Here is a 23682-nt window from a genome sequence, read left to right as displayed (position 1 = left end):
AACAATCTCAGAACTCTGCTCTGGAAACACAGAGGTGCCTCTGTGGTACGTGCTATGGTGAAGAGTAGCAAAATGACTCACAGGGCAGATCCTTTAGGAAAAGGAGAATGGCAGAGCCCCTGACGGCCAGCTCTGCAGGCTGCACTGCTCCGCAACCCTCGGCTGCTTTGGTCCAAGGGCTGACACACTGCAGCTCCTTATATAACACAGTGGGTATCCCTCAGCAGCTGTTATTGGAAAGGAGGGAGGGAGGGTGAACAGGAAAGGGAAAACTAGACATACATTTTCCGTTTCATTTTTAGTATGAAGTTTAGATTCGAGTATGAGAATGCTTAATGTACTGTACTGCCTACACACCAGTCAAACGAAGAAGAAAATCAGTGGAGCTTCGGCGTTCCAAGTTTTCCTGCTGAGATGTTCTGAGGCTGGCAGCAAAGGCACTGTGTTCTGCTCACCAAAATTAGTAGTGCAGAGCAGCCAAAATGAGACCTGTTCTGGCCAGGGACTACCTTTCAATTCTACTTTAAAACAGAAGCTTAGTGTGACTTTGTGATTCCCACTCCCACCCTGAAGCCCAAAAGCAGAGCACACTGGACTACTTGGAGCCTGTTGGCCTTTTCCAGGAAAGCTGCAGTGCCATTGCAGGGCCCTGCTGCAGCTCTGTGTGCTGCGTTCCACCAAAGGACAGCACAGGAGAAGGGGAACACACGAGCAAGTAGGAGTGGAGCCTCTCCCAGTGCTGGGCTTTCACAGCTGGAGGCCAATGCTATATACAGCATTGCCGAGCCATGCAGCGCGAGCGCAGGGTTGGATTGCATGGCAAAGCTATTTCAGCAAATGACTAATCTAAACCCTTGCGTTCACTCCTACTTTGGCCCTTTAAAAGCAGCTCAACCCCATAAACCATCATCCTCCTCCTTGTAACAAAGGAATACCAGACAATAATTTGTCATCTTAAAGCAAAACCGAGGCAGATACAAAAAAGCCGACAGATTACGAAGCTGTGCCAAGGTGTCCATATGGTTGTTGGACTGGGACTTGTACTGCACAAAAACTACGATGTGGTTTCAACTGCCAAAAGGCCAAAGAAAAACAAAAATGTATATTACTTTAAAAAAGATTTTCGTCCTAATTTCTTGGTACCCCCTCTAAGTCGATATCATGATTGGCATTATCATTAGCCCCAGCCACTATCACACTGTAACACGTTTGAAACGGAGTGTACAAGTACAGACATGCATACGTTACACTCAGAGGGTAGCAAAGCATTTTTCAAAGCAGAGGCCATGCAGAACCCTTCCTGCAGTGCGGTCCCCGCCAGTGGAACAAACACCAATGCTTCGTTTGCCATGTGAATGCTGTGCTTTTTAACAATCTTTCCAGCTGACGTAACACAGAGTTAAAGAACCCGTGTGACACCAGGATCTCAAAATACAACACTGGCTGTAACCACAACTGAGAGCACAGCAAGGTTAGGTTAGGAACAGAGTAGTCACGGCTCGCTCTAGAGAAGGCAGAACGTTCTAGTACAGACAAAGGAAGCACTGCCTCCAGCCTTGGAGTCTGTGCAGGGCAACCCCATCTTCCATGTGCACAGCATCGTACTTACCACGGGGCCGGCTGCTGCAGGACCGGGGCTACCAGCACCCTCCGCGCCACCAGCCTGGCTTTGTTCCTCAGGACCCCGGGTGACGAGGATCCTGAAGTGCTGCTGCCTCGTGCCCTGATCTGGTCGGATTTTAAACAGACAGCCCTGCCCTTGAGGAATCCTCTCTACCGAATTGCTTCGAGAGATTTCTGCCCCACTTCTGACATTTCCATGTGGTTCTGAATCCAATCCATCACCTGTGGGGCTGGTTTCTTCTGCCGGCGGCTGGACAGGGTAGGAAGTGCTCCTTTCTAGCCGGATCCGAGGATACCTGACCAGCCGGTCCCCTTTCGTGCCAGTGAAACCAAAGTTGTATTCGCCACCCGTGCCACTTGCCTGTGGCTGATGTAACTGGAGCACAAAGAGCTTCTTCCCTGAATTTGCTGACATATCCGGCACGTGCTGCAAAGACCAGCGCCGGGGCTCAGGAGTGGGAGTGTTATTTGGAGCCTCGGATCCAAAGGGCAGTAGAGTCACCTGCGGTATGTCTGTGCTCGATGCCCGATGCTGGATCCTCACTCCGCTTATGTTTAAACCTGAGGCCGCTTCACTCCCCTCAGCCTCCTGGGCAGGTGACGGAGCATCCTCACTCTGCATGCTAGAAGGAATATTGCAAACCACCCTACGGTTACAGCAAACAGTTCCGTTTATCTGCTGCCCTGACTCTCCCATCAGCCTGGGGGTGGAATTTTCAGGAGTGCCCCCTGGACTGCTCAGAGAAGAAGAATGGTTTTCCACAGGGGGTGCATAGTGCTCCCTGAAGTCAGAGAACTTACAAGGCAGCGTTGCCTCCGGAGATTCCAGGGTTGCGCACTCATCCACGCAGCCGTTCCCAACTTTGCGCTGGAGAGAGATCTGCATGGACGAGCTTCTGGTGGGATGCACATCCATGCTGCTCAGCAGGTGGGGAATAAACATGGATGTACTCCTCTTTAAGGAGCCTACTTCTTGCAAATCCTCACCGCTGCCGTAATCTGCTCCGTGTCGGGCAAAAGCATGAGGACTGCTTCTCCTCGGCAAAGTGTGGAATGCCATGAAAAAGTCATCTTCTCTCTCCCGGTCGAGAATCTCCGATTCTGGGGCTGTGTTGCTTCGCCCAGAGCCAAAATGAAACCGCAGCCGATGGGCCATGTTTTAACAGAGGGAAGGGAGGGAGAGGGAGAACGGCAACAGTTCAAGCACTGCCAGAAGTTAAAAACCAGAGGCATAAACTCCGAGAAAACGCGTCCCATCTGCCAATCCGTTAGCACTGCAGCCCTGCGAGCGACAGATAGCAGAAATAGCCCAAGTGGCAAGCTGCATTCCAGGCATGATTGGGTAGGAGCGCTGGGCGCTCTGACAGCCCATGACATGGGGTAGGACGGCAGGAGTCACGTGGGCCGGCTCCCCCTTGCCATCCATGCTCCAGGGGAGTTTGTTTTCCCTTTTTTTTTTTTTTCTTCCCTTTTAATGCCAGCAAGAGCCTGAAGCAGCACCTTCCCAGCTGCTGCTTTTCCATCAGAGCAGGGCGCCCCAGCGGGAGAGCTGGCGCAGCTGCCTGCGGTGTGGCTGTAAATCTGACCCACGCCAGCCCTGCAGGGTACAGAGCGCAAATATTTCACTGCCACAAATCCACCTCCACTGAGCGTTAAATGCTTCCGTCAGCTCCCCAGGCAAAATTATTGCAGGGTTCACGGTTTGGGGTGCATTACAGCATGGCAGCACGTGAATAAACACAGCCTTGCTCTGCTTTCAATCTTAACTGAGCGCAGACCGTGAGCAAGCAGCAAACTTCTTCCTTTATGAAGTCCCAACTCCCATCCCTGCAAATGCCCTCTAACCCACGCTGCCCTGCGCCATCCCTTTTAGCCATTAAACATTGCACCAAACAAAGCAATGAGACATACAGCAAAGACTCCTCACACAATCAGAGCAGGAGAAATGTGCGGGAAGGCAGGAGACAACGTTTCTTTTTCAGTTTTCCCAGGCAGCGCAGGAGCGGAAACTGGAGACGGGTGCTGCACATCGGTTCGGACCGATTTGTCTTCAGCTCTGCATAGAAACTCTGCCCGCTGCTGGCTGGCCTCCAGCGGGAGCGTTAGCAACACTACCCTGAGCATGGCTGCCAGCAGGGACTACACTTACGTTCTCTGGGAGCCAGAGGGCCTCAAGATTAAGAGCGGGCAGACAGGACCCCACACCATGAGCCACACACCCCATATCAGCTCTGCAATGCAGAAACACAGTGGCCTAGGGATGCTCACATCTGACTGTGCTCATAACAGTGCTCAGTATGAAAGAAACACCGGTTAGAAACACAAGGCTTCCTCTCACTGCACGCACAGTGACTCCCTAGGAGAACTCCAGAGCACAGGCTCTGGCAACAGCTCTGAGAACTTGCAGGTGGAGAGTCGATGCTCCGGCTGGACACTGAAACCCCTATTGGCAAGCAGCCTGTTCTCAAAAGTCAGAACATGACCAATCGCTGCAGGAATGGGAGCTGGAACTGACGCAGCCGCCAGCAGACGGCACAATCCCCTATTGTGTGAAGTGGCCCATGAGCCAGCAAGGAGGAAAACACGAGCGGCTTTGGCCCAGCACTGGTGCTGTTTATCACAGAACGATGGGATGGTTTGGGTTGGAAGGGACTTCAAAGCCCACCCAGTTCCACCCCCTGCCATGGGCAGGAACACCTCGCACTGGATCATGGCGCTCAAAGCCCCACCCAAAGGCACTGAACAAAAAGAGACAGCGTTACGACTTTCGGAAGACAAACCTCCAGAATCTGGCTCACACCCCCTATGCCATCCTTGGGAACAACACCATTGCTGGTTCCACCTACAGCTGCACGGAGACTTTCCTTCCTCAACCACAACTGAGCAAGAAGCAGTTGGATGTTGCAAGGCTTCTCTGGAAGAGACATCACATCACGCCAAACCCACTAATGATGCGCTGGGCATCACAAGTCAGAGGACCAAAAACCTAACAGGGAGTATTATTTTGCCATCCGTTAACCTTCCTGCAGCCACATATATATACACAAGGTGCAGCTCTGGTGACCACAGCCCTAAGGATGCAGAAGGATTAAAAGGTGCAAGAAAAGGATCAGGGCACGAGGCAGTTGCTTCCTTAGTGACTGGAAAGGCTGGAACAATCGGTTGGCAGCAGAGAAGCCTAAGGACAAACATGACGAGGTTTCCACTGTCCAAGCAGGGAGGTAAGGAGAATAGCCAGCAGGGTATGACCTGCATGTGTAACGCTGTTAGTCCCCAAAACAGGCACTTTATTAATCTTCTCCCTGCATTTCCTAGCACAGTGACTGCAACACCGTGCAACAACATGGAGCCCTGCGATGGGTAAAACACAACCAAGACAGGCACTCACCAGTCTGTTCTCATCAAACACTTCAAACAGGAGGCGATGGTTTGTTGGGTTTACCTATGAGAAAATACAAATAGGGTCATGTTAGGTTCATTACCTTAAGGATAACACACATGGGTACCAGGTCACATAAACCCAGGCAAACCAAAAAGGACTTATGTAAATCAATAGTTTGACTTTAAGTGGAGCACAGGAACACGTTGTTTCTGAACCCTACTACAACTGGAAGCATCCAGCAATCAGCATCCAAAGCTCCACTCACTGTGTTCACTGCAAGACAGGGATGCACATGGCTGGGAAGAACCCAGAGGGGACAACCTTGGGGTTCCAGTCAGACACACGGCCCAAAGAAACCTGGAGGGGCCATCCTTGGGGTTCCAGGCAGCCACATGGCTCAGCATTGGAAGGGAACTCAAAGCATACTGGATCAGGTTGCTCAAAGCACCACGCCACCTGGCCTTAAGCGCCTCCAGTGATGGGGCTGCTGGGACTTCTCTGGGGAACCTGTTCTAAACAACACTGTGAGGAATAACAGGAAGCCAGTGAGAATTCAGTACCAAGACAGTTCCTATGGACTCTGTGTTCTTCAAAAAAGTCCAAGTCTATATTTTCCTGGCGGAGTGCATTACACATATCCAAATATTTCAGTAGCTAATGCTGATGTAAGAGATCTGATCTATTACCCAGCAGCAACACCTAGAAAAGCTGTTTGGTACGTGTTTAGAAATAAAAATTCCACTTCAACCTCAAACCCTACGCATTAACAGTCACGTTGGTGGGAAGGATCTACCTGAGACACCCCACAGCCAACTACTAGGCTACAGACACCATTCATGCAATGCCTGTGTTTAGCAGCTTACAAAGATGCCTTGCCTCCAGTAGCTCTAAAAGGTTGGACTGTCAAACCTGCTGAAATTCTACCTGCCTTCTGCTGGGGAAGCCACAGCTGCACTAAAAATAAGTCGTTCTTCCTCTGAAAAATATTTCAGGGCAACTAAATAGCAAAATTGTTATTGCCCTTCTCATTTATAGTATGTTGGGTTTGATAAGCACTATTTGAATCCCTCCTTTAACACTTTCATATAGTTAAGGTTGTTTTTTTTCTGATAAAACTCACTCACTTTTAGTTTTAACTTGGTTTTCATTTTAAGCAAGATCCAGAAAACTTTAAACTAACTATAAAAAAAGCTTACTTTGACCTTTTTGCCAAGGAGCAGAAAGGCCAAGAGTAATCATTTTCTCTGTCTTCCTTCTCTACATTTGTATTTCATTATTTCTTCCCACAATGGCTTAAATTTCACACAGCTCCTGGCAATAACTCTGATTATTTGCCACTGCATTAGCATAGTAAACCCACAGCAAATGTGCTCTGCTAAAAATGCACTTTCAAGTAACAGGAATTTTTTTATTTGCCAGCTGAATCAACCCAAACCATAGCCTAAATGAACCCTTAAACTGTGGAACAGCCCTTCTCTGGGTTAACCCCACACCAGTCTCTGCTGGTCACTGCAGCACAACAGAAGTGGAAGAGCAAATCCATTAGGTCAAGCATTTTGTTATGAAAACATATAAAAAACAAATACAAAATAAGTATCTTCCTAACCCAAGAAAATACCACGTAGGGTGTAGGTATTATTATACATCTTATTTTATTGTATTATAGTATAGTACATATTATATTACTGTACATGTTATAATGCTGATTGCAAGTAAAGAGAAACTTACTCTAAAATAAAATTCTTCATTCCATTTTGGATTCAAAGTCTGTAAAAGAAAGAAACATATTTAATACTAACATTTCTTTTGGGTTACCGTGTTTCAGTCATCACAATGTGCGTGCTAGTGACAATTTTCTAGGGGATGTGGGGGGGAAAGGAGAAAAGACCATGTCACAAGAATATTGCCATTGAATTCTTTAGTGATTCTCTCCGTAGTGAACTGCAGGTGGGAGGATGAGTCGGATGCTCCTGAAATAGCTGCCCATTATAAATAGGATTCTATGAGCAAAAGGTGAATCACCGAGAACCTACAGAAATAAAACCTGAAGACATTTTGTTCTCAAGATGCATTGAAACCCTGACAGATAAAAAGGTATTTTTTAAAACAGCAGGCCAACTTTAGGGCTACAAACCCGCAACAGCTTTGTCCTAGGAGGTAAACAGCAAAAGAGAAAAGCTCAACAGGAAAGGAGATCTCTCTGCACAGGCCCGACGCTCTCCCTGACTGCCCACAGAGGGTTTCATAGAGTCACACAGAATCATCAGGTTGGAAAAGACCTCTTGGATCATCGAGTCCAACCATTCCCATCTGCCACTAAACCATGTCCCTGAGCACCTCGTCAGTCCATCTTTTAAATACCTCCAGGCGTGGTGACTCAACTACCTTCCTGGGCAGCCTGTTCCAGTGCCCGATGACCCTTTGTGAAAAACTGCTCCTCACCAGAGGACCAACTGGCTCCAATCCCCCAAAACCGTGTTAGAGCAAAGCAGGAGAATCTCTGCTGTTGACCTTAACTCCCTGACACAGAGATAACAGAGTCTTTAAACCAAGGACGCAGAGGCTCACCGCACTGCACTTCCCTATGACACAGAAACCAAAGAGTCAGATTGTAGCTCAACACACTCCAGGGTTATCTCATCATCCCAATCACTGCCCAGCCTCTTCCCCTTGGGCTGAGGCTGGATCTCAGCCCACAGACAGGTCCTTAATTACAAAGGGAAGAAGATACTGCCATGAAAGCCCTTCTCTAGCAAATGCAGGGGAAAAAGGAGGACAAAAGAAGTGATGCCACTAAGATTGAACTCTGAACCTGTATAAATGGCTACGCAGGCAGCTAACAGTCGTACCTGCCCAAAACTATCCCCTTCCAGAGAAAGGGAACAGAGCTGGGGAAGGGTCTGGAGCGCAGGGGTTCTTGGAGCGGCTGAGGGACCTCAGGCTGTTTAGTCTGGAAAAGGAGGCTGAGGGGAGACCTCATCACTCTCTACAGCTCCCCAAAAGGAGGTTGTGGGGAGGTGGATGCTGGGCTCTGCCTCCCAAGTGACAAAGGAAATGGCCTCTGGTTGCAACTGGGGAGGTTTTGAATAAATATTAGGAAATATTCCTTCACAGAAGGGGTTGTCAAGCCCTGGCACAGGCTGCTCAGGGCAGCAGTGGAGTCCCAATCCCTTGAGGGGTTTCAAAGCTGTGTGGCTGTAGTGTTTAGGGACAGGGTTCAGGTGTGGAGTTGGCAGTGCTGGGTTTATAGTCAGGCTAAATGATCTTAAAGGTCTTTACCATCAAAATTATTCTGGGATTCTGTAACTAGTCTTATGGCAGAGCAGGATAATATCTCCTGAAAGATAAGACCACTGAAAAGATGGGAAGATGAACAGAATAAAATGAGAGTAGGAACAGGGGTTGGGGGCAGAGAGGAACCTTCAGCTTTTTTGCCTTAAGAAGCACAAGTCTGTTCAGTTAAAAAAAATAAAGCAACAAGAAAATCACAGAATCCAAATGTTGTGTATATATTAAACGCACCCATTAACGACAAGAGAGGTTCCATGTCACTTAACAGATGAAGTGCAGTCTCATACTAAATGTGAGGGCGCTACTGCCAGCCTGTAATGCATTAACTGTGAATGGTGCTTACCTACAAACACCAGTTTCAGGCAATATTTGACGTATGGGGCAGCACAACTGTTGGTCAATGCCCCAACAGAAATCTTTTGCACCCTCATAAGTCAAACAATGAGCAGGTCAAGCCAGAAAGCACAAACACTAGATCAAAGTAGCAAAGGAGAAATCCACTGGGAGACAAAGGTTCCTGAAACAACCTCCTGAATAACCTCAGCAAGGGTGTTCGCACGGAAACAACACAAAAAGGGCTCATCAGCAAACAGAGCTGCTTCCTAAATAGGGCAAGGATCGCACAGATAAGGAGCTGCCAGGAGTCACGCTGTGCTAGATCTTCCAGAGGACATCAAAACCGACATAGCAAATGGTTTCAACCCTATAAATAAAGCAGGAACACAGGAAGCAAGGTTGCTCCTGAGCAATGGAGCTCCATGGGGGAACGAAGTATGTCTTGAACAGCTCTGGGAAGCAATGTTTAACACCACACATTAGGAAAGCAGAACAGCTAAGAGGGGTTGGTGCTGTCACAACTGATGGAGAAGTGAAGTCTGCAGAGCTGAGCACAGCCACAGTGCAGAACTGGGATGGTCTTTATCCAGTCTTGTGAACAAATCCACAGATGGAATCAGAAGCCCAGCAGCAAGAATTTTAACAAAGCATCGTACAAGATCGTAAGACAGCAAACAGCAGATGCAGCCTTTTCTACTGCGGAAGAGGAGGGGAGCATTTCTAGCAGGCCACTCAGAATAGCGCCAAAGAGAACACAAAGAATAATCCCATTTTACAGTCAGAATAACTGCACGTGTGGAGAGAGGTGAATCAAAACAGAGTGCGTCAGCAATTCAGCAGAGCTTGATCACATCAGATGTACCCGAAACATTCCCATGAATTACTTTAGAGTGAGGAAGCAACACGGATCCCATCCCTGTGGCTGTAGCTCAACCCTGCAGGAAGCTTGGCACAGTGGATACCCATCAGGCACAGCACGGAGCACTTGTCATGAAAGGAGAAAACTGCCATTCCTGGTGCCTTCTCCAAGTCACCCACTGAGCCAGGGAAGGCAGAAGCGGGTAGAAGACTGAAAACCAGTGAAGGGTCAGAGGTCATCATGTTAGAAGAAGGATTTGAAGCTGAAAGAAAGCATCAGCAGTGCCTGTGAGAACTGCTCCCGAGTTCTACCCTGCTCAGCATTTTTTGTTCATGATTTTAACTCAAAGTCAAGGCACACTAACAATATTTGGTACGTATGGAATAAAGGGAGATCGCAAGCTGCTGAGGCAGAATAAGGCACCGAGGGCAAAAGTCTTGAGATGCAATGTAACAACTGAAACCAGAAACAACCAGCTGGGACTTTCCCATAGATGAATTCACGTAACCACAATGGAAGCAATGGAGGAAGGCCAGCTATAACTGACAGAAGAAAAGGTGAAGAGAAGCAGATGCAATCCCAGGATACATCATCATCACCCTCCATCTACAGCTGAGTGTGCAAACGTCATCCTTCACCTCCTCCTTCCTAAGAGCCAGGAGTTCATCTCTTCCTTGACACCACCCATCCAATCCTTTCACATCTTTACTGCTTTTTATTATTTATGGTGGTCTCAGCAGCTTGCTTCTCCTCCATTCCCATGGATCTAAAGCTGGTAAAGCCTGCAGTGATGTTACACCCTGACCTCCAATCTCATGCCATCACTGCAGCCTCTCCTGACCCTTTGCTCTACGGCCGTGACATCTCAAATACACAGGAGACAAATACACCATCTCTTTAGCAATCACATTTTTACACCAGCAGCACCCTTCAGATTAGGGCGCTGTTACTGTAATAGGAGCAACCAACATTAACCAGGAAATCTTCTAAAAATCACTTTCACTCTCCAACATCAAAGATGCCCCAGGTCCTGTGGAAGGTTCCACTTCAGCCTTCCATTCTTCCAGGACTTCTCAACAAATGGAGCGATCTGATCCCAGAAGAGCAGTGCTCTATTTTGTGTTTGCAATAACAACATTTTCCTCACCGTTCCATTGTGCAATGATAGTTTCAGCAGAATCAACGTTGATTTTAAATATTGCCATAAAAACAATTTGCTATTTTCCCTTACTTTTCCCACAGGTTATGGCTTTATTCATCCCCGCCATCACTGCCAGAAAATTCAAAACAAATAAATCAACCGATCAATTCTTAGGGCCCTGTAATGACAAGTACTGCCTGGTGGAACGTGTGTTTGCATGCAATGAAATTAAGAAATTAAAGAAAACTTAATGTCGGTTCTAATTAAAACTGAAATTATTTTCCGTGCATTTCTCCCCTTCCTTCCAGCACATCTTCTGACACTGAAGATGCACACGCTTGTTTTCTTATTGTGGTTTAAAAAAGAAGTATATTATTCTGTTGCTATACAGGTACACAACAATTTAAGTAAGCACTGGATTACATTATAGAATTGCTTTCTAGTATTAGCATTTCCAAACTGACGGAATAACAAGAGAGCAGATACATACCTTCTTAATAGTCTTTGTCTGCACCAGAGCGAGTTCTCTGTTTTCATCTGCTACATACAACGAGAGTTTCACGTACGGGTCGCTGCAAGAGAAGATGCCACACTTAATGGGAAGATAAGTTTACAGTAAGATAGAATTTCAGTATAAATCTGTCATTGAATTGGACAACAACAGCAGCTCTAACTGCTCCCAGGGGAAGTGTTTTCACTGGTGACCGTAATAAGGTACTGAAACAGTTAAAATAGATGTTTGAATGTGTGCAGTGAAATACCAACCACAGCGTTAAAGCTAATTTAACTCAGCTCTGGCCCACTGCTACAGACAAGCACCACTTGCTCACGCATGCCAAATACAACACTCACTGCGCCCAACAGCCAGCACCCAGACTGCAAGTAGCCACCTCGCTCCAGCCGCTGGCACTGAGCCCCTGCCCTGCATCCTGGATAACGTGAACGAAGCAGATGCCTGCCTCCGCACCCCTTTCCATTTGGAACAGCACACTGACCCTGCTCACTTTGCATTCCCTTCTCATTACTAGCTTGCTGAAGATGACACCCTCTCACAAAGGTTTGCAGAAATGCCTCAGCCTCCATTCAAATCAAATGTCAAGATCAACGAATCAGAGGGAACATCACATTTGCAGCTGCGGGGTAGAATAACCGGTACCTCCAGCTCCACGGAGCGTTAAGGGGAACCACCATGATAGGTCTTTTCTATCGGAGTTTGCGTGCACTCAGGGCAAGCCTTGCCTACTGTGCCAGGACCAGACAAGCAGAGACAGATCTGCCCTGAGATCTTCCTCTTTGCAGGAGGAAAAGGAAGTAGAGCTATTCCATGGACCACACAGTGCTCTATGTCAGTGATACAAAACATGCAACTAAAAGAGGCCACTGTTTTCACCCAAAATCCAGTTGTGTAGCACTGCCGCCATGCTGTAGGTTTCTGCTTCCGCATCCGCATACTTCCTGTTCCTTTCTGCAGGAGATAGTAGCTACTAGGAAGAGGTGTTCTGGAAAGCTCCATGACACCACTATGGGACGGCAGTCTGCTGGGTCCTTCTCAGCACCAGCAGCCGTGTACTGCACCCACTGGGAGGGCTAAACACGACAGGACTCCCTGGGTCTTAAGAAGGGAATTAACAGGATTGCTGGAGAGAGACTTCACCAGGGCCTGCAGTGACAAGGGGTGAAAACATTTTTAAACTCAAGGCAGGTGGGTTTAGGTTGGACATCAAGAGCGAATGTTTTCCTGTGAAGGTAGCGAGGCAATGGCCCAGGCTGCCCAGAGAAGTTGTGGCTGCCCCATCACCAGAGGTGTTGAAGGCCAGGTTGGATGAAGCCTGGAGCAACCTGAACCAGTGGAAGGTGTCCCTGCCCATGGCAGGGTGTTGGAACTGGATGGGCTTTGAAGTCCCTTCCAACCCAAACCACCCTTCTATGTTGAAAGGGCCCAACCAGGAGAAAACCACCCTGCAGAAACAGCAACTTCGTACAGATTGAATGCCAGAAAGTGGAACTGGAGCAGAGCCTGTGCCTGAAGAGAGGAACAGGGCGGTAGAGTAATACCAGGACACCGAACGGCTCCGCAGCTTCTCTTTCAGGACAGTAGCACAACCAACAGGATTCCAGGCTAAGGCTTCCTGAAGGAAGGACAGACAGCAGACACTCAGACCACCAACCAGTTCACCCAAATTCAGACACTCCCAAACACCTTTCTCTGACGCTTTTTAAACTCAAAACACAATTTTGTGACAGCATCGCTACAGAACAAGCAGTAGCTGAGTATTCGTCATAACAGATGCTTAATTGACTTGGAAAATGAAACAGTAAGGTGAAAATGAAGTCAGAGTAAACAAGACCTCATGCCGGACTAATCAGTGCATCAGCAGATGCACATCAACACATTCACTTAAACTGCAATTAAATCCACCATTAAGCATGGAGGCTTAAAAGGAAACAAAGTATCATTGTGATTAAAAGAAGTGCTGATACTGCTTTGAACTGCTTAATGGACTGTGCTGCCTGACAGATACTGGCAAAACAGACAATTCCACGCAGTAAAAGAAACCAGAGACTTGGTGAGGCCCCCAGTTTGGGGCAGAATCAGTCATAGCCGTTCTGACACAGGGCGACAGGGAAGCAAGAAGCATGTATGGAGAAAGGGGATACAAAGGCACAATTAATCACAGAACCACTGTGATTCACTCAGGTTGGAAAAGCCCTCTAAAGCTCATCCAGTCCAACCCCACTGTGCCTGCTAAACCCTGTCCCCAGGTTCCATGGCCACATGGCTTCTGAACTCCTGCAGGGATAGGGACTCCCCCAGTGCTCTGGGCAGCCTCTGCCAGGTCTTCACCACTCTTCCAGTGAAGGACATTCCAGAGCTGAGAAAAAGATCTCTTAACCCCAATAGTGCTCCACATGACAAAGGTCACACGCCTGCAAACTTCACATTCCGAAATCGCTGCCTTGTTTCAAAGGAAACAAGTCTCGCGCAAGCCGATCATTTTGCTTCTGCAAGAAAAGCAGTCGTGTTCCCCTTGTATTGTCCCCTTCCCACCTCTGTCCCACATACATGGAAGGAGCACATCCACAACTCAGCAATTCTGTCTAGGGAAACACCAATACCCTCAGACATGAGGGCAGAGGCCTTTTCTTGCATTGATGGCCAAATCCAGCTCTTTCCATGCTCTTGAGGGGAGCTCTATCTCCTTATCGGACAACTTCATCCAGCACCCTCTCCCACCCACTTGGTCCCACCAAGCCCACCACTCTCTCTTCTGTGCTCAGTGCCAGGGGGCACCATAAAGTCCTTCTTGGCCCCTCAGGCACGTACCCTCCGCTATTCTCGAGCAACATTAAATGAATGTTTGAACATTCCCCAAAACTACTAACCCCAGATTTATGTCAGATACGTTTGCAGACCTCAGGTCATCTACTTCTTGTGGAAGCAGGAAGACTGGGGACTCTGGGTCTGTCCCATTCAGAGAGAAGGGGGCTGAGGGGAGACCTCGTCAACCCCTGCAGCTTCCTGAGAAGGGGACGTGGAGAGAGAGGTAGTGAGCTCTTCTCCCTGGGATCCAGGGTCAGGATGCCTAGAAATGGCTCAAAGCTGGGCCGGCGAGGCTCCGATGAGACATGAAGAAGCATTTCTGTACTGAGAGGGTGGTCAAACCCTGGAAGAAGCTTCCTGGAGAGGCAGGCGGTGCCCCAGGCCTGTCAAGGTTTGAGAGGTGCTTGGGCACTGCCCTTAACAACATTGTTTAACTTTTGGTCAGCCCTGAAGTGGTCTGGCAGCTGGACCAGAAGGTCCCTGTAGCTCCCTTCCAACTGAATTAGTCTATGCTATTCCATAGCAGTGACTCCTTCATGTCCAGTTCTAACAATCCATATGCAGAAGACTGATCTGTTAGTTTTGAATTTGAAGCCTTGGAAAAAGGTTTATTCTCAATACTTGGCAGAGAGAAGGGAGGGACCACCCCCCTCCCTGCCTGCAGCCTGGAGCTGGCCTCTCTCAGCTCCACAGCGGACACATACTGCAGCCCTGGTGTTCCCCAGCCACACTGGACCCTCACTGGAGCAGACTGGGACAGACTGAATTCCAGTGTCTTAACTTAACCTCCATTCAACTGGAAGGAAAGAGAACAAGCAGAGGCGTTTGAAATTCCCATGGTCTTACTCTCCTGCACTGAAACCGGGGGAACACTGTATTGTTTGCCAGTGCTCATCCCCTCCTTACCTGGAAGGCCAGCAGCACACCAGCCAGCACAGTCCAGGCATGACAGACTGAATATGGGAGAAGTAAAAGGTACAGGGAAAGAGACATCAGCTCAGGTAAATCTGCCAGAACTCACTTCCCAGATTTAATCTCCCAGGCCACAGGGAGGCAGAGTGCCAAGGCAGTACTGGCCAGAGGCTCAGGAGCTTTTCTTCCAACCCGCTCTTCTAAACTAAAAGGGCTCCTCGCTTCTAAACCTTTGCCAAGTAGAATGCTGCAATGCGAAGGACCATGCACACTGCTAGGTAGCAGCATCCAGAGCAGCCCCGTGCTACAGAACAGGGTCGAGCTCTGCCCACTGCAGCCGAACACCTTGTGGGAGCGCACTCGGCTAAGCTTGCAGGCTACCATCCACAGGCACTATCACAGATGCACTCTTACAGGCAACTCACATACGCTGTCCTCAAACCTACTCATCAAAACGAGTCTCAGAAAATCATGGGAGCCCTGTGAACAGAGGTCACTGTCAGGGCCGAAGCTGATCACCCCTGGCAAGAGGAAGCTCCTTGGACTTGAAAATGATTTGCAGAGTCATACAAACATATTAACAGACAGCTCTGTGTACACATGCACTCAGCAGAGCTTAAGAAGTCCATACCCCATAAAATGCAAGATCATAGAATCACCAGGTTGGAAAAGACCCCTTGGATCATCGAGTCCAACCATTCCTATCTGCCACTAAACCATGTCCCTGAGCACCTCGTCTACCTGTCTTTTAAACACCTCCAGGGATGGTGACTCAACCACCTTCCCTGGGCAGCTTGTTCCAGTGCGCGATGACCCTCTGAAAAATTTCTTTCTGATATCTAGTCTGAACCTCCCCTGGCATAGCTTAAGGCCATTCCCCCTTGTTCTGTCCCCTGTCACTTGGGAAAAGAGGCCAGCACCCTCCTCTCTACAACATCCTCTCAGGTAGTTGTAGAGAGCAATAAGGTCACCACTCAGCCTCCTCTTATCAAGGCTAAGATGAGTACTTCTAAAAGAGAAACAAGATCCTGCCTGCACTGTCACAAAAGTCTCATGTGCTGTGGCTAAAGCAAGGCCCAGAGTGACTAACCATACTAGAATAAAGGAACCAAAGAAAGAAACCTTACCTTCCCCTTCCTGGAAAAGTCAAACTTGCAGTCCATCGTGTCTAAGCATCCCAAATCTCACCTCTCCACCCAAAATCCCAGCGCCCTTTCACAGCCCTCACGTTTTCCTGTAGGTTTTTATTTCCCAAAGCAAAGCTAACACCTCCTCTGGCACCACAAGCAATGTAGCAAGGCTCGGTTCAGGAGCTGCTGAGGATAATGACTCATGGCACAGGCAGCTGCAAAGCAGCACCCGTGGCTCAAAGAGGGCGTCAAAAATTAGATATCAAACTCCACCTCCAGCATCTCCACCTTCCCAGGCTGTGTCCTAGTGAGGAGTGACAAAACCAGATTCCTCCTGCAGTTTTCCTCTGTTAAAAAACTCCCAGAGCATGACAAAAAGCTCAGTTTGCTAAATGTGTCTCCAAATAAATATATAAGGAACATGGTATTCTTTCATTTTCCTTGAAGCCACCTCTTGTGAGCATCTTCAAGGACCTAACGGAGCACTTCTGCTAGAAGCTGGCTCACCTCACCACATGCTCCTGTCCCTGTCCCCACGTTTGCCCCTCTTCTGTCAACGCTCTGCATCTCACACATGGGGAAAGGGCCCTGTGATAAGCCTGCCTGCCTTTCACCCCAGACTGCCACAAACCCAGGCAAGGTCCTTCATCTAGCCTGCTGCAAAGCCTCAGGAGTGCTTGTGCAGGTTGGTAGGAGGCGAGACAAGCAGCTAAGGACAAGGACAGTGGGATTGTCCCTGCCACACGACAAGCCAGGCTGGGGAGGCTCTCGGACAGAACAGCAGTGGTCTTACCCTCCTGTCTCAAAGAGTCCCCACTACTCCCACCGCTTTTGTGTCAGCCAGGACAAAGTGAGCCAACTCACAGCAGGAAGGGACAACTCTCTATGGGAAGCCATCAGAGTAAGGCTTAGGGTTAGACTTGTCCCGGGGAGAGTTGTTCCCACAGATACAGTTATCCCCGACTCTTCCACAGGCCCAAAGATGAACGTCAGCTACTGTTGCTGGGTTTCCTGCTTGGCAAAGGGAAGAGTGGTACGAGCACGACTCCAGTAACACAGATTTCACAGGTGTGAAGTGCCATCTCCCCTAGAAAAGCCCAGCTCAACTCCAAGCCGCTCACCATAACCCCAACTACAGGTGACACAAGCTCCGACATCCTCGGCTGCTGCAGGTGGGTGCAGGAATCCCAGCACAGGAGCAGAATGGGATTGGACAATAGTAAAAGGCAGAAAGCAAAGGAAGCATATAATTAATCCATGGAATTCACTGTGGTTAGGGAATTATCCAGGTTCAAAAGGGAAAACCTTGGTCATGTGCATAAGAAGAGCAATCTGCTAATTACATTAAACACTTTGGAATCCTCCCGCCTGAAGCCTGATGTTAATCTTAGGTTACTGAGGTAAAGCTGAACCCAACAAGCAGCACCTTATTTTCTTGCTCATATTGGACGAGTTAGCTGGTAGAGCTTGCTGCAAAGGCCAGACCTTCAACATCCACAGGTTGAAAAACCCTGAATTAAGACTTAAAAGGAAAATGTAACTCAGGACAGCCGGCTAAGTAGGAGGTTTCTCAGTGCCAAACAAGGAGCTGGCTATCTTTCATATAAATATATGCACTAGGAAAGAAAATCACACCCTAGCCAGCAGAGAGGAGGGTTATTTTTCCAGTAACTTCATCCTCTTCCCACATGAAGTCTTTATCAAGAGCAACCAGGTTTCATGGAGACTCCTCTTTTTCAGCAACAAACAGAGAGGCCTAACAGCCTCTCTTCCACAGATATCTACCTTAACAATATTGTAATTCTTAGGGATGATAAAGTCACATGAAACAGGCAAATAAAGACCTCCTCACCTTTTATCAATAGATAAATATACTTAGCAGATCCCAAATAACTCTAAATTTAGTGTTCCAAGCTGTCTCAGTCAAAGCCTTGAAAACTGTCTCTCTGAAACGGTTCAGATGAGACCTTGGACAAAAATGTTTTCCTATGAGGGTGGGGAGGCCCTGACCCAGATTGCCCAGAGAAGTGGTAGCTGCCCCATCCCTGGAGGTGTTCAGGGCCAGGTTGGATGGGGCTCTGAGCACCCTGATCTGGTGGGAGGTGTCCCTGCCATGGGCAGGGTGGAACTGGAAGGACTTTGAAGTCCCTTCCAACCCAAACCGTCCCATGATTCTATGATCATGTCAAGTGCAACTGTAAATGCCCTACAAAAGCAGTCACTGTATTTCACACTGTTACCCTCAGCATTAACAAAATAAACCAAGATGTGTCAGCTGCTAAAAGCACATGTAGCACTAAAACCAACAATGCCACCCTGTTTCTAACAACTAAAGACTGGCTCTTTAGCTATTTCTGAATAAACCCCACATGCCAAATGCCCAGAAATCAGTGTAGATTTCTAACCAGAAAAGCATAGTTTAGCATTACCAGCCTGAAAGAGTGAGCTCTTACAGTCATCAGCCACAGAAAGTCTATATAGAATCAAGTCAAGTGCAAGGCCCAGGCAAAAGAAACTGGAATGCCATGCAGTGACTCCCACCCTACCTCGCTTCACCTCTGTCCTTAGGCTGATCCACAACTCTCCCCTCCATCCTCCTCCCAGTAGATGCACCAAACTGATTTTCGGGTAAGAAAAACAATTGTTTTCATTCCAGAGCGTGGTTCTGTGTGTAGGACAGTCACCATGAAAAGATGAAGAGTGCTGAACTGATGATCAGATTGGACACACCAGTCCTCGGTGTCCAACGAAACACACATTAAATCCTACAAGAGCAAGGCTGAAGCTGAACGATTAGCAGGGGAAATAGGGTAAAATACTCATAACAATCCATGGAGACAAACTACTGGTAAGTTAGGGATGATCGAGTGTAGGACGACAAACAGTGGGACAAATGATAGAAGAACGCAGCTAAGAATGAAGAACTGATTATTTACTTTGCACTACACGTAACATCTTTTAAACCTTGACTTTCAACAGCCACAGAGGACAGAGGTGGAGATGCAAACTAAAAACTCAGAAAGTAATGAATGACATTTCTCTTATGTTTAAACTTTAAGGAAAGAAGGAGCAGGGAAAGCTTCTTGGTACTTATCCCAGATACAGAAGACAGCAAGTCCATACAAGAGCACTGCCATGGAGAGACCTGAGGCATGGGCCTTTACAACAAGAACAAGAGTAACTGACATAACCATCATTTCAGAGGTTAAGAAAAGGCATGGCTGTCATCAAATACCACCTTAGAACTGGTTACCCAAAAGTCATGGCTGACCCATCCCTGGAGGTGTTTAAAGCCAGGCTGGATGGGGCTTGGAGCAACCTGATCCAGTAGGAGGTATCCCTGCCCACGGCAGGGGGTTGGAACTGGATGGACTTTAAGTTCCCTCCCAACCCAAATCATTCCATGACCCTATGATTCTATAATACCCATTCCCCATGGGTGCATTAGAAGGCATTTAAAGGATGAACTAAGTGAAATCTTGAGCACAGCAGGCACCTTTACTAACAGAAACATCACCGTTACTAACAGAAACGCACTTAACAGCAACATTATGTATGCCAGAACAGGAGGAAAAAACAAATGGAGCCAAGAAAATTCTTCCTTATTTTAGAGATGATCGAAAATCTGCCATGAGTCATCACCTAAGATAAAGCCCTTAGTTACAGAGACAGTTCTTTGTCATGAGCATGTGTTTATTAAGCTGGATTTAAGAAAAGCTTGTGTGCGCAGGGTTGGTGGGTGCCTGCCAAAGCTCTGCAGCTACAGCTGTAAGGAGAAGGCAGCTGCTTTCAAATAAGGCAAGGGAGGCTGCAGACATGAATTACCGCAGAGAACAGCTCCAGGGACTCTGATCAGAAACCGCTGAGAGAGGGAGCTCAGCTTTGTTCTGGTGTGCTGCTTTGCAATGAGGTTCTGATGCGATTCACCATCACGCCTCCCATCTTATCACATTGCTCCTTCTGGCAAAGGAGGTACCAGGGAAGAAATAAGTGCAGGATGAGCGATTCCCCCATGAGACAGTTTCACACCAGTCTACACTCAGGATATAAACCTCCTCCAGTGCTAAAATTAAGAAGTGATCTTTTAAAATGGTTCATTTTCCAATTCTGGTCATATTGGTCAACACAACCTCTCAAACGCAGGACTCCTGAACAAGCCCCACGCTCCATTTTATATCTGCTCCCTGTAGGTACTTACAAAATCCGTATAAATTTATGAAACTTTCACACGCAACCCGGCACATTACAAGTCACACAGTTTGCAGTGTCAATAACAGGAACTGGGGAGAGAAATGAGTGACCAAGCAGCATTCTAATTGCACCCACACAAGGCACACGTGAACATCAAAAACATGAGGTAGAAGGAGGACGAACACCTGTTGCTCTGAGCCCACCAGAATGCAAACAAACTGATGGTCAATGCAGAAATCCCTCTAACTGCTCAGACAGCATGTGACGAACAGCCCTGGGGTCCTGGTGGCCAGTGATGCCACATCCAGAGCACTATGTCCAGTTCCAGGCTCCTTGGTGTGAGAGGGACATGGGAAGAATGGAGAGAGTCCAGCAAAGCCCCCCAGGGATGACTGAGGGACAGTCATGCCACGACAGAGAGAAATCTGGGACTGTTCATCAGAAGAGGAAGCTTTGGGGGACCTCAGCCATAGAACCTGGGGGCATGAAGATGAGGGAGCCAGACTCTCCTCCATAGTGCCCAGTGGCAGGAAGAGAAAAGGCAATGGCACGAACTGGAACACATGAAATCCCATCTCAACACAAGAAATCTGTTTCACTGTGAGGGTCTGCAACTAGACTGAACAGAAGGGTTTAGCAGCCTCTGGCATCAGAGAGCTCAGTTCTACCCCTTGGAGCTGAGAACCCCCTCACAGCACTGCTAGAAACTGCAGTTTTCAGAGAAATTAGCCTTTTTTCTGGGACCCTATCCAATGGCAAAGCCATTAAATATGTGATTACTCCGTACCATCAAATTGGAATCGGATCCTGAAAACCGACCTCGGTCTTGGGTTTCTATTAGGGAAAACAAACCTGTAAATTAATCAAAAACTTTAAAACTGCAAGAAAATTCTCACAATGCAGATATGCTGGAAGCCAAGCATTAAATCTGTGCTCATTCCTATCATACAAGCACAGATCAAAGATATTATATGTTACTAGAATAACATTTATATCTACTGATTATTTGTAAACAATAGTGCAGTAGTTTAATGGCATCACAGGCTTAAAAAAAAAGTTACATCTAATTGCATTATATTCTTTATTGATCTATTTCTGCATCAATTTATTCCCATTCATTTTCAATTAAAATAGAATACTAATGTATTCACAAGCTAATAGCACTAGAGCAGCACTTCCCTCTCTCTGCTCCAAAGCTAGTTACAAAGAAGCCCAAAACCTGCAATGCTCTACAGACTGTTTAGAAGAGCAAGGAAAAAGAACAGAAGAGCCAAACCTTGGTCACCCACCCACAGTCTTTCACTTGTGCCACCTGGCTGAAGATTTAGCCCTATGTTTCCTGATAGGTGCTAATGAACTATCTTCCAATTAACCTTTTGTTGGTGAAACACTTCAAAAGCATTATTATATTGACTGCTCCAAACAAGAATCCCAGCATCTGGGTTTTCCATAGTCCAGAAAAGAGCAACCTGACAGTACAGCTGCTTCGTAGAGAAGTAACCAACATCAGACCCAGATACCTTTCCTTTAGTCAGGGCAGGGAAAAGCAAAAAGGAGACGGGGGGGGTTTCCCTGTCATTTTGCTTGCATGCTCCCTGTGGTTCTAAGCCTACTAAAAAAGGGAACCACAAGTCAAGCCTGCCACCCTGTCCCAAACTCACCCGGTGCTGCTCCCACAGCAAGGCCCTTGGAATACAGACCGACTGACTGCTTCTTGGCAACACGTCCAAAGCAAAGCTGAACGTGTCCCTCGCTGTCCTCCTCCCCAGCAGGGGAACAGTATTTATGGAGTAGCAGGGCATGGGACAGGCACCAAGCAGGCTTTAAAGCACGACAAGGTGGCAGCCATGCAGTCACACCAGCAATAGCTGCACAGGTCCACCAACACTCAGAAACAGAGTATGGTTACTTGGGCTAACGGAGTCCGGGCACACACATTTCTGCAGGACAGTGCGTTGTGGTCCCAGCAGTGAGTACAGTCCTGCCAGCCTCCCGGAGCAGTGACGCTGCTCCTCAGCAGGACTCTGGCCTTGGTGGAAAGGGAAGCAACCTTCCTGACCTGTTTACCAGCACACTCTACTCTCAACACCCCAATGTCCCACCACAAGAAGAGGGTAAGCCAAGGACTGGCTTGGGCACCTCAGCACCACAGGATCCAGCCCAGAAGTCTTCCAAGCAGGAGTGGTTTCAACATCCTGGTTACCTTTGCACCAAAAAATTCAATCTAGAGGGCTAATCCACAATTTATCAGGTCCTAAAACATGGACAGAGGCAGCAAGGTTGATTCTTTTCCTTCTCTTGGGTAGCATCAGCAGGCATGAAACAATAAATTGAATAGCCACTATATTCAAGCCCCTTGAGATATTATTTTAAAAACTATTTTAAAAGTGGAGCTCACAAGTTGGTGCCGGCTGAGGTTCATTCATATCCTGCTCTTCATGCCCATAAAGAGTAACTGGGACACACGAAACCTGCCAGATAAACTCCTCTTGACTGAAATCTATGCTCTGCAAATATCAAACCTACATCAGGATTTCCATTGGCAGAAGCAAGGAGGGAAACAACCCAGTTCTTCAGTTCACTTACAAAGACAATTCCATGTAGAATCCATTTTCTTTCAATGCCCATCAGAAGCACTTACAGCAACAGAAACTACTAAGTTCCCTCACAAGATGCTTTAGGATTTCCTTCTCATCAGGCAATCATTTCTGTCTTCCTTTCACACAGCCCCAGAGCAGCATATGACTATGAGACAAGGGGTTTTTTAAAAATGAAATGCTTGCCCTCACATCATGTCTTTGATAAAAATTGAATTTACTATGCCTTAAAACCAGGATTTTTTTCCTTTCTGAAAGGAAACACCGAATTGTGATAGATTATTCAGAATTTAGAGGACTGAAGTTTCATCAGGACTTAGTGAAAAGCTGGCAGAGCTGTAAAGCATGTTCAGCTCCTCTGGGTGACCTCCAGAAGTTTAAGAGGCATCAACACAAGCACTAACACTCATTAAACAAGGATTGCAAACAGCGTAAGAACCACTTGAGATCTAAAGGGACAGAGATCCTTCAACGTATACACACAATCCCAGGCTTGAAAATTTGGGACAGAAATACTGCACTCACAAAGGAGAAACTCCACCACAGAAAGCTTCCCTGGACTCGATGGATCACTGTACAAGCATCTCACCTGCAGACGTCGAATGAGCTGCTGGGCTCCTGGAATAAAACATGCCCTGTGGCACGATCTTTCCAAAACTACAGGAGGAAAACAGCGTTACAGGCTCACCCTGCTGAACAACGTGTGTGTTCCTTTATCAGAAGGGAGAACATAATTATGCTGGGACTGCCAATTAGTTCAGACGAAGAAGGAATAAATCTACACTGCATTCTGGGACACTGTTGGACGCAGGCAACCCCTTGTCGCTGAGGGGTGGACGTCAGGCAGGTCAGAAGGAAAAATCACAACACAATGAGAAGGAGCTGCTGATCATCTCAA

General features: G+C 47.5%; 1 protein-coding gene across 10 annotated transcripts in view; it reads right to left on the bottom strand.

The window, feature by feature from the left end:
• Positions 1 to 23682, bottom strand: part of NEDD4L (NEDD4 like E3 ubiquitin protein ligase) — a 112322-nt gene that overhangs the window by 53644 nt on the left and 34996 nt on the right. For 4 of the 10 annotated variants that reach the window (XM_069880783.1, XM_069880784.1, XM_069880785.1 and 1 more), the window contains exons 3-5: positions 11123 to 11204; positions 6734 to 6772; positions 5012 to 5065 (exon numbers count right to left, since the gene is read on the bottom strand). In XM_069880783.1, the coding sequence (XP_069736884.1) occupies positions 5012 to 5065; positions 6734 to 6772; positions 11123 to 11204 (175 nt within the window). Of the gene's footprint in view, positions 1 to 1609; positions 2906 to 5011; positions 5066 to 6733; positions 6773 to 11122; positions 11205 to 15993; positions 16153 to 23682 lie in introns of those variants that run through there. The other 6 variants (XM_069880780.1, XM_069880781.1, XM_069880787.1 and 3 more) reach the window with 5 other exon arrangements.

Source organism: Phaenicophaeus curvirostris, chromosome Z (assembly GCF_032191515.1).
Source record: "Phaenicophaeus curvirostris isolate KB17595 chromosome Z, BPBGC_Pcur_1.0, whole genome shotgun sequence".
NCBI lineage: Eukaryota > Metazoa > Chordata > Aves > Cuculiformes > Cuculidae > Phaenicophaeus > Phaenicophaeus curvirostris.
This window is presented reverse-complemented; position numbering and strand designations above follow the sequence as displayed.